General features: G+C 44.4%; 1 protein-coding gene across 2 annotated transcripts in view; it reads left to right on the forward strand.

The window, feature by feature from the left end:
• Nucleotides 1–16,951, forward strand: part of LOC128423033 (contactin-associated protein-like 4) — a 278,897-nt gene that overhangs the window by 154,691 nt on the left and 107,255 nt on the right. For both annotated transcript variants that reach the window (XM_053407702.1, XM_053407703.1), the window contains exons 4-6: nt 5,181–5,328; nt 14,743–14,946; nt 15,081–15,265. In XM_053407702.1, coding sequence (XP_053263677.1) covers nt 5,181–5,328; nt 14,743–14,946; nt 15,081–15,265 — 537 coding nt within the window. The remainder of the gene's footprint in view (nt 1–5,180; nt 5,329–14,742; nt 14,947–15,080; nt 15,266–16,951) is intronic.

Raw genomic sequence — 16,951 nt, forward strand, 5'->3', positions numbered from 1 at the left:
CCTATTTATCTGCTTGCACTTTGATGTGCTTTCAAACTGCTAGGTTGGCAGGAGCAGGGACCGAGCAACGGGAGCTCACCCCGTTGCGGGGATTTGAACCGCCGACCTTCTGATCGGCAGGTCCTAGGCTCTGTGCTTTAACCCACAGCACCACCCGTGTCCCGTTTCTCATAGTAGTGAGCAGCAAAAATGCAAGCAGCAGCAGAGACAATAACAAATGCTCTGTCTCCCAGCACCCCTCAAATCATAGTCTCTTGCCAGAGACATTTCCAGGGAGCCAATAAAAGACCAGCCTCCAGTGCTTCCAGTGTGTCTGCGTTCTTCACTCAGAATAGTAGCATGACTCTAAGACTTGCAATTGACTGCCTTTAAAGATTTAGTTCTAACACCTATTAGCATTATAGGTTAGCACTAACTGCCACGTTCACAAGCTGTTCCGTGATTTTTAGTATCTTGAAGGGAGGGGTGGAGAGTGCTGTGATATTATAGATACTTATCTGATTAGCTATATAAACCCAACTTTGCTGCATGATAAAGATGGAATGAGAAATGCCAGCAACATATGCATTAGCAAACATATCCTTCGTTTCATTTAGATAATAATAATTGCACTCTCTGCCTGCAAGTGGCTTTTGCAGCAATAGAAACATACTGGAGATGATGATAATTTAAATCATAGAATCGTAAATTGATTTTCATATGAAAAGATACTCTTATTTTGTGATTAAATTGAGCATTTATTCAATGAACAATTGAATTCTAAAAGTGTAAAATACCTCTCACATATATTGAACAAATATTTAGAACAATGTTGGATAGTTCATTTTTAGACAATGGAACTGGTCGTTATGAGTAGAAAACGGACTGAAGTATTTCCTTTTGAATTTGATGCAATAGGAAGTTTATTAAAGTTACCTGAGATTTATCTGGAAGGAAGAGCAATCATCATCATCATCATCATCATCATCATCATCATCATCTCCCATGCAAGCAGGCATTTCCATGGCATCCACTGGCATCATGGGCAGCCTTTAGTAATCTTTTGTAATATTGTACCTTGAACAAGAACAAAATTCTGTTCCCCCAAATGGATCTTCTCAATTATGGATCTTCTCAGTTTTGTCCCCCCTTGGCTTGGTGCCCTGTGGTGGGGAACCACCTACGGTGGGCCAAAGAGCTTCACTTTCCATTTGAGCAATTGGGAAAACACTTGCATGTGCTAGAACATAAAAAGTATAAAGCCATATTGTTTGCAAGAACAATGCATGTGCGCTTTAAATAAGCAATGTTCATTGTCACCTCTGGAATTCATGGCAAAAAGGCATCAAGGATAAGTAAGCAACCTCTGTTCAAACTTGACTATGTTCTACATTTATTATGTCAAAAGTAAACATCACTGCTGAGAATGCTGGAACTCACCGCCAGAAACAATGAAAACAAACAGGATTCCAGATAAGCACACAGGAAAGCAGAAGCCCTGGATCACCCATTTCCTGCCATCCATTCTTTATCTCTGCTTATCTTATCTCTCCTTGGTAGCTGCTCCTTCTCCTCTCAACACTTAGCAACAATTAGCTGCCAAAGGAAATAGAAGCAGAGATAAGCAGTGTGTAGATAGAGAAAAAGTTGCTGTAGAGTTTTTATTTCCCTGTGTGCTTGATTATGACCCCCACTGCATGTTGCTTGAGAGCTTCGAACAGCCCAAGCCTGGCATTCACAACAAGGCTTTGACATGATGAATGGAAGGCACAGCTGGGCTCTAGAATTCAAGCGCGTTTCATTGTATCCATTTGACTATTTTTAGGTAGCACAGATGTTGTGCACACTGGCATACCTCCAACATCTTTGAGTCCCAAAACCAAGACACGCATCTTCCCTCCCACGCTCCCGTGTGAGTCACCTGACCACTGCGGCCACCATGTTGTCGCATGAGAAAAAGGGAAGTCCCATTTTTTCACAGGACACTTGTGGACTGTGCCCCAGCTGAATCCCAAACCGAACTGAGCCAAACACCCAGCAGGATGGAATCCCAAAAACCCTCCTCCACAATTCGCTCCCCACCAGGCCTCTTTGCGACTGATCCCAAGGCCACTTTGCTGTGATCCAGGTAGTTACCGGATTATGACCACAAACAGCACAGTCTGGGCTCAGCAGGCTATGGTTCCCTGCTCCCTGGCCAAGACTCGGTTTCTGTCATGCCACCTCACCTGCAGCCCAGCATAAATGAGAGCCAGCAATGAAAGGAGAGGAGGTTTTCCTTCCTCCTTTATTGCTGGGCCCCATAGTAACAACAACAACAACTTATTATTTGTACCCCGCTCATCTGGCTCGGTTTCCCCAGCTACTCTGGGCAGCTTCCAACAAAATATTAAAAATACCATATTTTTCACTCTATAAAACGCACCTGACCATATGACGCACCTAGTTTTTAGAGGAGGAAAACAAGAAACAGCGAAAGCAACACAAAGCCTCTTGAGCGAAGAGGCAGGTGCGCTCCCGCTGCACTCAAGAGACTTTCTGAGGCTATCCCTGAAGCCAGAAGTCAGTGCGCACCGATCCCTCTTGCTCTTCTGGCTTCAGCGAAAGCAACGCAAAGCCTCTTGAGTGCAGCAGGAGCGCTGCATTCACTCCATAAGACGCACACACATTTCCCCTTACTTTTTAGGAGGGGGGAAATGCGTCTTATAGAGCAAAAAATACAGTACATGAAAACACCAGTCATTAAAAACTTCCCTAAACAGAGTTGCCTTCAGATGTCTTCTAAACTGCCTCGGTCCAGTATACCTGAAGGAGCGTCTCCACCTCCATCGTTCTGCCAGGACACTGAGGTCCACTGCTGAGGGCCTACTGGCGGTTCCCTTGCTGCAAGAAGCCAAGGTACAGGGAACCAGGCAGAGGGCCTTTTCGGTAGTGGCACCCGCCCTGTGGAACGCCCTCCCACCAGATGTGAAAGAGAAAAATAACTACCAAACTTTTAGAAGACATCTAAAGGCAGCCCTGTTTAAGGAAGCTTTTAATGTTTAATAGGTTATTGTATTTTAGTGTTTTGTTGGAAGCCGCCCAGAGTGGCTGGGGAAACCCAGCCAGATGGGCAGGGTATAAATAATAAATAATAATAATAATAATAATAATAATAATTAAACATCAGATACAGTGGATGCTTGGGTTGCGAACGTGATCTGTGTGGGAGGCACGTTAGCAGCCTGCAGCGTTTACAACCCGCAGCGGCACGTCTCTGCATGTGCGGGTTGCAATTCAGCGCTTCTGCGCATGCACGACCCCCAAAACCCGGAGGTAACCCGTTCCTGTACTTCTGGGTTTCGGCAGGTCCGTAACCCAAAAAACTGCAACCTGAAGCATCTGTAACCCGAGGTATGACTGTAGTTGTTTATTTCTTTGACATCTGATGGGAGGGCGTTCCACAGGGTGGGTGCCACTACCGAATAGGCCCTCTACCTTAGAATGTGCAAAGGAGATTTTAACAGTTCAGTAAACGAAGCAGTACGCTGCTCCCTCCAGTTGGTAAGAAGATGATTCAAAGTAGGTTTTTCTAACCCAGTTAAACATTAGCCCTGCCCCATAAATTGATTTTGAAGCAGATCCAGAATGTGTGGTTGACCTGGAAGGAGGGCTGTGTGCATCCCTAGCCACATTCTCATGCATACACCCCCTTTAACATTCTTTTGCAATGTTTAAAGTATTATGAAACTGAAAATGCCATTCTCTCTAGTCCTAACACATCATCCTATTGGAAAATCACTGTCATCACCCTTTTCTTGCATAAATTTTCATTTTTCACTTAAGTGTTAGGTTAAATGAACTAGGCTGAAAAGTTGACACTTCCAGACAGAAAATCAACTAAAACAAAAAGCAATCAAATTACAACCCAAAAATAAAACACAAAATAGCTTCATTCCTTTAATGCCACATATTAAAGAAACTGCAAAATGCGAGTGGACCTGGTCCTACTCCCATTGACATGAATGCATTTTTAAAAAGAAAAGATTCACAGAATAAGAATGTTTCTTTCATGTTTCAGAGGGGGAAAAACATATTCTATTTTTCATCTTAGGTGATCAAGTAAACCATAGCATGACCTAAGGCTCACATCTTCCTTTCACCCACTCTTTCTCATTCATGCGTGAATGAAAATTCACTTTAAGAACAAATCACAATTCTGTTACATCTGAGTGAGAAGGTTTGCTCTAATTAAAGATAATTTAAACCCAGTTTGATTCAGCTACGGTTTCTGGTTCTGGTTTGTCATCTAACTTTGGTTAGAAGAAACCCACAGTATCCTGAACTGGGCACCACAGTTCAAGAACTGGGCACCACAGTTCAAGAAGGACACTGACAAACTGGAACGTGTCCAGAAGAGGGCAACCAAAATGGTCAAAGGCCTGGAAACGATGCCTTATGAGGAACGGCTAAGGGAGCTGGGCATGTTTAGCCTGGAGAAGAGGAGGCTAAGGGGTGATATAATAGCCATGTTCAAATATATAAAAGGATGTCACATAGAGGAGGGAGAAAGGTTGTTTTCTGCTGCTCCAGAGAAGCGGACACGGAGCAATGGATCCAAACTACAAGAAAGAAGATTCCACCTAAACATTAGGAAGAACTTCCTGACAGTAAGAGCTGTTTGACAGTGGAATTTGCTGCCAAGGAGTGTGGTGGAGTCTCCTTCTTTGGAGGTCTTTAAGCAGAGGCTTGACAGCCATATGTCAGGAGTGCTCTGATGGTGTTTCCTGCTTGGCAGGGGGTTGGACTCGATGGCCCTTGTGGTCTCTTCCAACTCTATGATTCTATGATTCTATGATTCTATGTATCCTGAGTTTTGACATCGTATGATAGTTATGTTTTGCCCTTAACAGCGAAAGTAGAAGCTTTCCCTCTCGTCCATTGCCCACGTATTGAAAGGTGGAGCGGGAGAGGGTAGAAACTCAAGAATGGTCACTGTGGTGCATTCTCAGTCACATGAACTCTGTTTAATATGATCATCTGAACCAGATCTAAGTCTGGGGTTATATCTACGCAATGAGACAGCTTACAGGAGAACAGTTACACCTCACTGAGCTTTTGGCACAGGTTCTCAGAGCGTACAAGGAAAAAAATGTTTCCATGTCAAGGTTTAAGAAATAAAGCCATACAGCAAATGCTGACTTTTAAATTGTCCTTTTCAGGCTTTTTCAGGAAACACCAATGCAGACACTGTGGTAACTTATAATCTCCAACATTCCATCAAAGCAAGATTTCTGCGGTTTGTCCCTTTGGATTGGAACCGCAATGGCAGGATTGGAATGAGGATCGAGGTCTATGGCTGTGCTTACAGTAAGTGATGCCTTTTCTTTGAGTTGAATCACATAATTGAAATCTACAGGTGCATTCTAAATGGGGGGTAGGGTGGAATCCTGCTAATTGGCCTTTAACGGAAATATAGATATTTGTGTGAGAGTTCTGTATCCTAACAGCATAAACCACCCCCCCATTATTATCTTGATATTTGCACATTGAGGTCAATTGCACCCTATAATGAATTGAAGTATATATCAATAATCTTAATTTAAGTGAAACAGAATACAAATGCATAGTTCCCAAATTAGCTCTGTAGGGTTGCCATATTTTGAAGAGCACAAAAGAGGACACTATGACAACTCTGATTTTAAATATCCCTTCTATACGTCTGCTTAATAATAATAATAATAATAATAATAATAATAATAATAATAATTTATTATTTATACCCCGCCCATCTGGCTGGGCCTCCCCAGCCACTCTGGGCAGCTTCCATAAAAACCAAAAATACAGTAAAATATCACACGTTAAAAACTTCCCTGAACAGGGCTGCCTTAAGATGTCTTCTGAATGTCAGGTAGTTGTTTATCGCTTTGACATCTGCTGGAAGGGCGTTCCACAGGGCGGGCGCCACTACCGAGAAGGCCCTCTGCCTGGTTCCCTGTAGCTTTGCTTCTCGCAATGAGGGAACCGCCAGAAGGTCCTCAGAGCTGGACCTCAGCGTCCGGGCAAAATGATGGGGGTGGAGACGCTCCTTCAGGTATACTGGACCGAGGCCGTTTAGGGCTTTAAAGGTCAGCACCAACACTTTGAATTGTGCTCGGAAACGTACTGGGAGCCAATGTAGGTCTTTCAAGACCGGTGTTATGTGGTCTCGGCGGCCGCCCCCAGTTACCAGTCTAGCTGCCGCATTCTGGATTAGTTGTAGTTATAGAAAGTGTGATATATTGCCGGGGGTGGGGGGCAGGAGAAGGGAAGAGGAAAGCAAATCTTCAACCACCAGTTATGCCTATGTCTTATCCAAAACGTATAGCCAGAGACATTTTGGCAAATTTAAAAAATCCACCCCAACAGAAATTTTACCCCTGAAAAAGAGGATGTGTCCTGGAAAAAGAGGACACAGGGCAACCCACCATCTCCCAGAATCTGGCAAGCCTTAAAAGTGGGAAAGGCAAGAGCTCAAAGACAGAGGCATGTAGCAGCACCCGTAGAAATGATGAATGAGAAAGTGGGAGAGAAGGGGGGTGGAGATTCACTTGGGACAATGCCGTCATCCAAGAGGCTGGGTTCTATAGCCTCTCTCTGTAAAGACTGAAATAAAAAAAGGACTGTAATAAACTTTTCCTTGCCTTTCTACTTTCCTGGGCAACTAGCCGGGCGCCGCTGATAGCATCCTGACACACCTCATGCAACTACTAAAATTGTTTTTCACCATCCCAACCAGGGCTGTCTTAAGCATATCCGGCGCCGTGGTACAAAGATCCCTCTGGCACACCCCACACCCCACACCCCCATTTCCCAGAGTTGTCGACCTTTTCCCAAGCCTCTGCTGGGATCGCTCTACTCTCGCGGAGGCCTGGGAGGCAAGCTGCACGCCCGCCAGCCATATGGTTGATGAGGCACAGCTGTGAAAGGGGAGGGAAAGGGGAGGCCGCCAGCAAAGCCACACAGCTCCCCCACTCGCTGGGGCGCCCCTGAGAGACCGGCACCCTGGCGCAATGCGCCACCAAGCCCAATAGAAAAGACCGCTCTGGTCCCAACCCCATTCTGAAGCCACTTCTCTCTTTTGTTCTGTATCCGCTTTGCACCCACTCTTACTTTCACTTCCAGATGGATGGCCATCTGTCATGGATGCTTTAGTTGAGATTCCCGCATTACAGGGAGTTGGAATAGATGACCCTTGGGGTCCCTCCCAACTCTCCATTCCTTTACCTCCTCCCACCTCCTTTTCTGCAACCCCACCCAGCCTGGCTCATAAACCATAATGCAGGAGATTACCACCCCTGTTGGTAATCTCCTGCATTATCCATACATTGCAATTGCTACGTACCCTTTTCAGCTTCCACCCAGTTCTGAAGCCACACACCCCCTGCTATTTTCCCTTTGCTTTTGCTCTCCAACCCCACCCTGATTTCATACAAAACCAGAATTTTGATTTGGCAAGGCAAAAGGAATAGAAAGCTGTTCTGAAAGAAGTTTTACAAATACAATCCGGTCATCTGGGCGGGGTACAAAAAATAAAATTATTAATTATCATTGTTATTAAAACAGCTGCTAGATACCCCAGCAACTGGAAATGTGTAAGAGGAATAAAGAAGGGAATGTGTTAAAAACCTGCTCGTAAAGTTGTATATGGGGTGCTGTTGCTTTTGTGAGAGGGGAGAACCCGCAAGCAGGAGCATATCGCCCTTTCTCCAGCAAAGCGGTTCAAGCAATCCAGTACGGCGTGCAGTTGTGATGTCTTCCACAGCTGTGCTATGAAGTGAAATGTCACTTTTCTCAAACTAGGGGAGACTTTCAGGCTGTCAGGAACTCATTGGGGCATGAGAAACATTTGCCTGATTAGAGTCATGGATGTTATTTTTAGGAAATCTACGAGACACGGTATCAGTAGGGAATTCAGATCAGGCAGAGGGATCAAGGACTGCGTTGACAAGGGCACAGGGCAAGCAGAGCAAGAAAGGCAGGGCGAGGAATGAGGCAAAGCTTGATGTCAGGCACTGCTAAAAAGTTCTGAGCAAGCACTTTCGCAACAGCTTTCTTTTTCGCAACCTGCTTCCTTTTTAGCAGAGTTTGTGGCAGGCTTCAGCCATTCAGGCCAAGAGCAATTGTGAATCGAGGACCCACAACCTGCATAGGGGTAAATAAGACACAAGGACACATGTATTTTAGGTTAATGGGCTAAAGAAGGCCACAACTTTATTGGTTACAGCATGTGAGTGGTATTGGCTTAGGCATTGGATCAAACAACCTATATATGACCCCACCCCGTGCAGCGGGAGGGGGGGCATTTGAAGGTTAACAACCAGTGGGAGGAGCTTGTTGATGCAAATACAACTGGAAGCTTCCCCTGATGTCACCGGGGGTCGTGCCATGGCCCTAGCCACCAGCAGGGCATCGGACAGGATCCACAACCGCCGGATTCCTTTAACGGAATACCCAAAAGGGGAGGGGGAGGTGATGGCCACACCCTGCCCACCAACACACAACACATATTCCAATGCCTAACCACCAATACATACGCTTCAGGTTACATACGCTTCAGGTTACACACTCTGCTAACCCAGAAATAGTGCTTCAGGTTAAGAACTTTGCTTCAGAATAAGAACAGAAATCGGGCTCCGGCAGCACAGCAGCAGCAGCAGGAGGCCCCATTAGCTAAAGTGATGTTTCAGGTTAAGAACAGTTTCAGGATAAGAACAGACCTCCAGAACGAATTAAGTTCTTAACCTGAGGTACCACTGTACCGGAAAAGTTATGAGGATTTGCTATGAGGTATGCGAGACACCAAGAGGCTGGTGCCAATTTGCCAAATGGATACAAATTCCTACCAGGCCCCCTGATCAACCAGGGCAACCAACCAAAGTCCATAGCAAGGTCAAAAGCATAAATATGACCTAAAGGGAGGACCGGCAGGTGATTCAACGACTCCAGGAAACAGAATGAGGGGTGGGGATGCTGCGGCCACTTGAATCCGGCTAGAGCCCGCCCCCGAGCCAACCCTATTGGCTGGCCTGATGGGCATGTCGCGGCAGCCAGGAAAATGACGCAGGGGGCCAAATACGACCCCCTGCTGATGCGGGAACGTCTCCCGCTCACAACACCTCCCCTCTGGGAGGAGGAGAGGCTTTCTGTTCCAAGTATGCTTCAGATCCAATGCACACATTCTGGAAGCAGAGTGGTCTGCTATTCCTCTAGCAGGGAGCGTCTTCCACGAGATGAACTTTGTGTGAAAGAAAACTAGTGCCGTGCCAAAATCTGTTGATGTCTCCAACGTTTTCTTCCCCTGTGAAGGAGACGTCCATTTGTTTTCTGCCTCCTTCTAAGGGCATTTGAGAATTTCTTTAGACTTCCAGAGGCTCTAGGGTTTTGAGCTTGCTTTGGTATTGCAAGGTGGTTGAGGGTGATCTGCTTTCCTTGCCCATAAACTTTTCCCCAGTGCCTCCAGCCTCTTTGGCTGCTTATATTTCCTGATTTTTTTTTGGGGGGGGGGAGAAGGCCCATGGGTAGTGTTACATTATCATGTCTTCCCCTGGGTTTTAATTGAAGTGTGGACACTGGGGAAGGCTGCAGAGCACAGAATACAGTGGTACCTCGGGTTACATACGCTTCAGGTTACAGACTCCGCTAACCCAGAAATAGTACCTCAGGTTAAGAACTTTGCTTCAGGATGAGAACAGAAATCGTGCGGCGGCAGCAGGAGGCCACATTAGCTAAAGTGGTGCTTCAGGTTAAGAACAGTTTCAGGTTAAGAACGGACCTCCAGAATGAATTAAATTCTTAACCTGAGGTACCACTGTACCGGTGAGATGGTTTGCAGAAGGAAAGGAAAGGCACTGACAAACACCCCTCAGTCTCCTCAGAAAGCAAGGACAGTAGTACCTTGGGTTACAGACGCTTCAGGTTATAGACAATTCAGGTTACAGACTCCACTAACCCAGAAATAGCACCTTGGGTTAAGAACTTTGCTTCAGGATGAGGACAGAAATCACGCAGCGGCGGCGTGGCAGCAGCTGGAGGCCCCATTGGCTAAAGTGGTGCTTCAGGTTAAGAACAGTTTCAGGTTAAGAACAGACCTCCGGAACGAATTAAGTTCTTAACCTGAGGTACCACTGTACATTCAAAGCCCTACACCACACCCAAACCAATGTCACCAAAAATTATCTCCTCTAATGTCATTTCTCTTCTTAATTATTTGATGGGAAATGGTTTGGGGTACGTTTCTATGTCCAGTAGACGTAGCTAATTCTGTTTTCTATTGTTCAATTGTGAATCACTTTGGGAAGAACGATGATCCTAAAAGGCAACATACAAATTGCCGAAATAAAATAATAAAGAAATAGTTGTAGGAGCGTCAACCTGCATCCACCCTACCAAAGACTCTTGTGCTGATTTTTGAAGGAAAGGAGGAATGGAGGGCAAGGACAGGGGTTTCTGTAAAGAGCTCTGCTTGCCCCACCCACACCTCCTGTTGGTTGGTTGGTTTGGTCAGTACACAACTGGCAGAACTTAATATCTTTTCAGGGACTGCTCTGGGCAATTTAGGTTTTGAGGGTTGTTTTGTTTGTAGTTAAGAGTTATCTAGCAAACTAGAATTGAAGGAGGGCATGTAAGGCAAACATCAGTCCTTGATTATCAGAGTCTTGGAAATCATTGCTTATTTTGCTTTTTGAAATATTTCTCATGGTTTTCAGACAAAAATTGAAATGATCCTTAGGAAAGAGGGGGAAAACTTTGTATTTTCCTATACCACGTATTGAGCCTAAAAAGTTTATTTCCGTAAATAAATGCATATTTATTTTTTTATCATTTGATGATCAGAAAAGAGAAAACCCAGTAAGGATGATATTCAAAAGTGTATTTGAATAAATTAACGTAGAAAATGACAGATTGTGCAATGTGGATAGCAGAGAAATAGTATGAACCCATTCTGTTTCTTTTATGTATTTTGCTTTGATTTCATTGTTAAGTTATTTCAATTTCAACTGAGATTTTGTTCATCATATAGGTATATATTTTATGTGAGTTTGAGGTAAAGAAAATAATTATTAATAATGATAATGATATGATAGGGGGGAATTGCCCTACCTGGGAACCTCCAGATACCACATCACAAACCTCTGAAGGTAACCAAAGTTGGGGGATGCTGGTGTAGGGATTACAAATAACTATCAGTACTAATGAATTCATTGATTGCTTTTTATTTATCTGCTGCCTTCTGTCAAAGGATAGGTAGCAACACATTTAAAATCGATTGAACGTGTAATTTGTTACTTGCTTGATGCCCCAGTTTTAGTGGTCTAATTTTCATAGTGGAAATGTACTGATTAAAAAAAATGTGATTGATGTAGAGTCCTAGTGTTCTCCCTTGAACTGTCCTTACCAAAGTAAAACTTACTCATCTTATGTGACAGAACTGAGAATTAAACCAACTGACAGCTTAAGTTCAAAACAAGGCCCTTCTGCTTATAATTGGTGCGATTCTGCTGAATATTAATGGCTTTTTAAAAATATTATGAGTCACTCAAAATGGATAACTTTTCAAGAAGCTTAGGCACAATCCCTCAGAGATCACAGGTTCATTTCAGTGGGGCCTGCATAGGAGAACTTCTTAGAGGCTCGCTTCCAAAATATAGAGCGTTTTTTTCTTTTCTTTGTCAAATGAAGCAAAGTTAGATAGCAGATTTCCATTGACTTAGAAGAGGACACTCATTGAATTGGAAAATGATTTCATATATTATTGGCCGTCTGCTACATCTTCATTTATTTCATAAGTGTATCTCTCAAGAACTATTACCTCCTTTGTCTTCTTTACTTATGCAGCGTGAATACACTATGAGCTTTACTTGAGTGCTATCTGTTCCTTTCTGTAGTTCTAAGTCAGGCTGTAACAGATTGTGACAGATACTGTTTTATATTACTGGTCTAAAATCTGTTCTTTCCAGTCAAGTGGATATATATATGACCTTGAAAGGGACTAGATAATGTGTCATGAGAAATGAAGTACCATTTTTAAATGGTGAAATCATTGCTACCTCTTCTGTCAATAAGAGTATTTCATATATGTGGAATAGGTAATTGCTTTGCCTTGGTGTTTCAGAGCCACAAGTGCTCTTAAAATACAGTGGGGGTCCCCCCGCCCCGGTTAATGACTTTATTTGTTAATTAAATTTGTATCCTTTCTTCCCTCCGAAATGAGTGCAGGATGGCATGATGAGAGCAGGCCTTTGAGTTTTTTTAATTGAATTACTTCTCCCCCTCCCCCCCGCTCTCAACCACTGAAATTTCTTACCTGCCCCCACCCCCTTTGTTATTCCCAGGTGTATAGTGATACCTTCTGAAATGCTTGCTTCTGACTGCACATTCACCTTGATTGGATGCAAAGACTCTCCCAAAGAGGTGTCACCATTTAAACTGCTTGTGTGAAATATGAACCCCATTGAAGAAACTGAAAGTATAGGGCAGGGGTCAGCAAACTTACCGCGCCTTGGGCCGGTGTCTCCAGCACCGATCGCGCGGTGGGCTGGAGGGCAGGGGAGTACGTGCCCATACACATGTGCACACGCTGTTTCCGGCACACTTCCGGGTTGGAGGAGCACTGGAAATAGCTTGTGCACATGTGCATGGGCCTCCTTTGACGCAGATGTGCACCGCAAATAACGCATGTGCATGCGCAAATAACATTTGTGCATGCGCACAAGCTATTTCCGGTGCTCCTCTGAGCCGGATGTGCACCAGAAATAACGCTTGCGCATGCGCAAATAACACTTGCGCATACGCACAAGCTATTTCCAGTGCTCCTCCGACCCAGAAGAGGGCAGCCGTGCAGCACAGCGCTAGCTGGGGTCTCTGTGGGCTGGATAAACGAGTCCCTCGGGCCTTATCTGGCCTGCAGGTCTTAGTTTGGGGACCCGTTATAGGGGAATGGCTGTACAGTGGTACCTCAGGTTACATACACTTCAGGTTACATACGCTTCAGGTTACAGACTCCACTAACCCAGAAATAGTGCTTCAGGTTAAGAACTTTGCTTCAGGATGAGAACAGAAATCGTGCTCTGGTGGCGCAGCGGCAGCAGGAGGCCCCATTAACTAAAGTGGTACCTCAGGTTAAGAACAGTTTCAGGTTAAGAATGGACCTCCAGAACGAATTAAGCTCTTAACCCGAGGTACCACTGTACCTCATTGGTACAGCACAGGTCCTGCATGCAAAATGTCCTAGGTTGAATCCCTCATGTCTCCAGTAGAGTTGGGAAGGATTCCTACCTGAAATGCCTCAGAGCCACTGCCAGATAGTGTTGAACATGCTAGACAAGATGAATCAATGATCTGACTTGGCATTAGGTAGCTCCATAGGTTCCTCTGCTTGATTTTCTCCCATCCTCTGACTTCCTCTGTTCTAATCTGTCACAAACACACACAAACACTTGGGCATCTCATTATCACATCATTCTGCTGTGAAAAGGTCTGTGTCTTACCTGGTGCTTCACCAGTTGATGCCGTTGCTCCAGCTCTGGGAAAAATAAAAAATAAAATCCCATTTCTCCTCTGTTCTACAGAGAACCATGCTGCAAGATATAGGAACAGAACTCTGGCTTGTATATGATGCTTATAGAATGGCTTGGGATTTCTCATACTTGCTAAATGATTATCACACAAGGTGGTGTGTGTGTGTGTGTGTGTGACAGTTTCTCTTCTTGGCAACCCATCATAAGAGATCCTTTATTTGTGTTATTCTTTTTTTTAAAGTTTTTAAAAAGTTTTTGTGACAGAAAAAGAAGTAAAAACTAGAAAAAAACTTACAACCACAATCATTCAAAATAATTCAGATTACAAACACAATCGTTTTACTTTTATATCACATTCTCAATAATTTTCCAAATACCACCCTCTACTTCCCTTCCCCCCACCCGACCTCCCCTCACCCATGTGAGATCTTATTGGCATTTGTATTATTGTTTCTTGTTGTGTTAGCAGTTATTTATACTCAATAGTCGTATCCTTTATAATATCATCTTGTATCCTTGCGAGTCTTTCCTTTTACGTTTATGTTAAACTTAATTTCTATATCCTTATTTTTTCATATATATCTCTACACACTCCCACTCTCTCTTAATTTTTTGCTTGGGGCAGCCCCTAATTAATGCCGTTAATTTACCATCTCCATAAACTCACCAATCTTAATTCTCCATTCTGATAATTCTGGTATTTTTCCTGTTTTCCTTTTTTTTTTTTTTGCCACATAATCTAGCCGCTGCTGTCACATAGAGGAATATATTCTTTTTATCTTTGGGGATATTGTTGGTTATTAAGCCTAACAGATATGATTCTGGCTTTTTGAGAATTATGCTCTTAAATATTCTTTTGAACTCTTCATGTATCTTGGTCCAAAATTGTTTAATCACCTTACACCCCCACCACATATGGTGCATTGTTCCCACCTCTGCTTTACATCTCCAACAAAGGTTTGAACATTTTTTATGGATCTTTGCCAATTTTACTGGGGTGAGGTACCAACATTTTCATTCTATTTTCTCTTATCAAATAACAAGCTGTGAAATTTATGTCAACACTCCATAATTTTTCCCACCTATCTAAATGTATTGTCTTGCCCAGATCTTGTGACCACTTTATTGTAGTTTCTTTTATTACTTCATTTTTCAATTCCCACTCAAGGAGTAGATTGTACATTTTCAATATAATTTTTTTTTTACTACTTTGTGTTATTCTTAGGGTCTGATGTGGCAGATTTTGATGGGAAGAGTTTCCTACTCTACAGATTTAACCCCAAATCCACCACAGCACTGAAAGACATAATTTCTCTGCAGTTCAAAACGATACAAAGAGATGGGATTCTGTTACACAGAGAAGGACAGAATGGAGATCACATCACCTTGGCATTAGTTAACGGAAAGCTTTCCTTGCTCATCAACATAGGTATCAAGTGCAAATTCATACTGCACACCTACTTAGTAATCTGCTTATTTTAAACTAACTAACTATATATATAAGTTCACTGTCTTCATTGTTTCTTCCAACAGACCTAACAGTTTGTTTTTCTCCTCTTGAAGGTGATGCTAAAATATATTCTGCTGATGCCCAGGTTAATATCACTCTGGGTAGCCTATTGGATGATCAGCATTGGCATTCAGTCCTCATTGAACATTTCAATAATCAAGTGAACTTTACAGTTGATAAACACACTCACCATTTTCATGCAAAGGGAGAATTCAATTATTTGGACCTTGATTATGAGGTGTGAAAACTATCTTTCATTTATTAGACTTATTATTTTGTTATGTAAATGCAATTATGAAGCAGAAGGAGATGGTGAGCTGCTTAGGGAAGTGTTTCAGCATTCAGACTCTTGTCGAAGCTTGAAATTAAAGACTTTCGCTAATGCTTTGCTTACATGTGTGCCAACCCTTGGCTTTTCTGCTTTGATGTAAATGCCCAAATGTTCCTTTTGTAATTGTACTGTTTACACTCTACTAGGGGACTTCCTGGCACTTAGGTGGTACAGCTGCGCCATGCAGGACAGGGGATGTGAAGGGGCAGAGGAAGGGGGTGCAGTAGGGGCGGTTCACCCCGGGTGTCACCACTGAGGGGGGTGACAAAATGCCAGGTGGCACTCACCACGGGGTCTGCAGCATGCCCGAGCCACACGTCTCTCCTGGGAGTGACGCAGCGGCTTGAGTGCCCACAGGCTCCGCGCTGCACCAAGCGGTCCGCCCGCCACTTCCCCCTCAGCTGTAGGGCGGCTGACTGGGAGGAGGCAGGCAGACTTCTCAGAGGCCCCACGGAGTGTCCTGCCTTGGCCAGCCCTGCCCCTGCAGGCGGCTGGTCCCATCCCTGGGCGCAGGGCATGTGTGCCGCCCCAGTCTCTGCTGCTGGGGATGTGAACAGAGAGCAGAGACAATAGGGTTACCAGACGTCCCCGGTTCCTGGGGACAGTCCCCGGATTTGCAAATCTGTCCCTGGACAAATTCTGTCCCCAGAATGTCCCCAGATTTGCAAATCTGTCCCCAGGAAACATGGCAGCGGCAGCCTCAGCAGCCCAGAGCCAGCCTGTTAGTGCAGTTGGCTCTGGCTGGTTTCAGGAGCTGCTCACTGCTTGCTGCCATGGCACCCGCCATTTTTCCTGTGCCACGGCAGGGAGCAGCTCCTGAAGCCAGCCAGAGCCAACTGCACTACCAGGCTGGCCCCTCCTGGGCAACGGCTGCCCATCCATGACTCCCGAGCCTCCCCTGATCTGTCAAAACAAAGCGGAAAGGAGATCGGGGAAGGCTTGGGAGTCACGGGCGTGCAGCGCACCATTGCTCAGTTTTTTTTAAAAAAACTATGCATTTATGTTTCACAGGGTGCGAAAGAAGGGCTTTGCACCTTTAAACAATATGCATGTGTGCTTGGGCCCAGGGTCTTTTGCCTCACCATCCCCACTACTGACTCCCTGTTGCTACTCAGCTTCAAAAAAATAAATAAAAGTCCCCGGATTCATTGAAAAAAATCTGGTAACCATAACATACAACAATTCATAAAAGGCAGGTTTAGGTGGGGATAATAGATTGCATCTTGCACATTTTACACTTCAGATAAATCAGAGGCTTTGGTAATTTCATTTGCCAGTCATCCCTTTCCCCACCTGCTGGTAAACCAGCAATGCTGCTCATTACAGCAGGCAGGCGAGGGAGGTCACATGAGGGGACTGGGGAAGGAAGAGGCAAAAGATACTGTGCTGCTCAATGAATCAACAGTTTAAAGAAGCACTGTAGCTCGCCAAAGTGGTGATTCTACAGCAGGTTTGGGGAACCTGTGGCCCTTTCGTCATCCCTGACAATTGTCCATATTGGCTGGGAATGGCGGCAATGGGAATCCAAGATCTGGGGGTCCACAGGTTCCCCATCTCTGGCCGAAAGCAAGGTGAGTTTGGGTCCTTGTGAAA

The sequence above is a fragment of the Podarcis raffonei genome, chromosome 11 (genome assembly GCF_027172205.1).
Source record: "Podarcis raffonei isolate rPodRaf1 chromosome 11, rPodRaf1.pri, whole genome shotgun sequence".
NCBI lineage: Eukaryota > Metazoa > Chordata > Lepidosauria > Squamata > Lacertidae > Podarcis > Podarcis raffonei.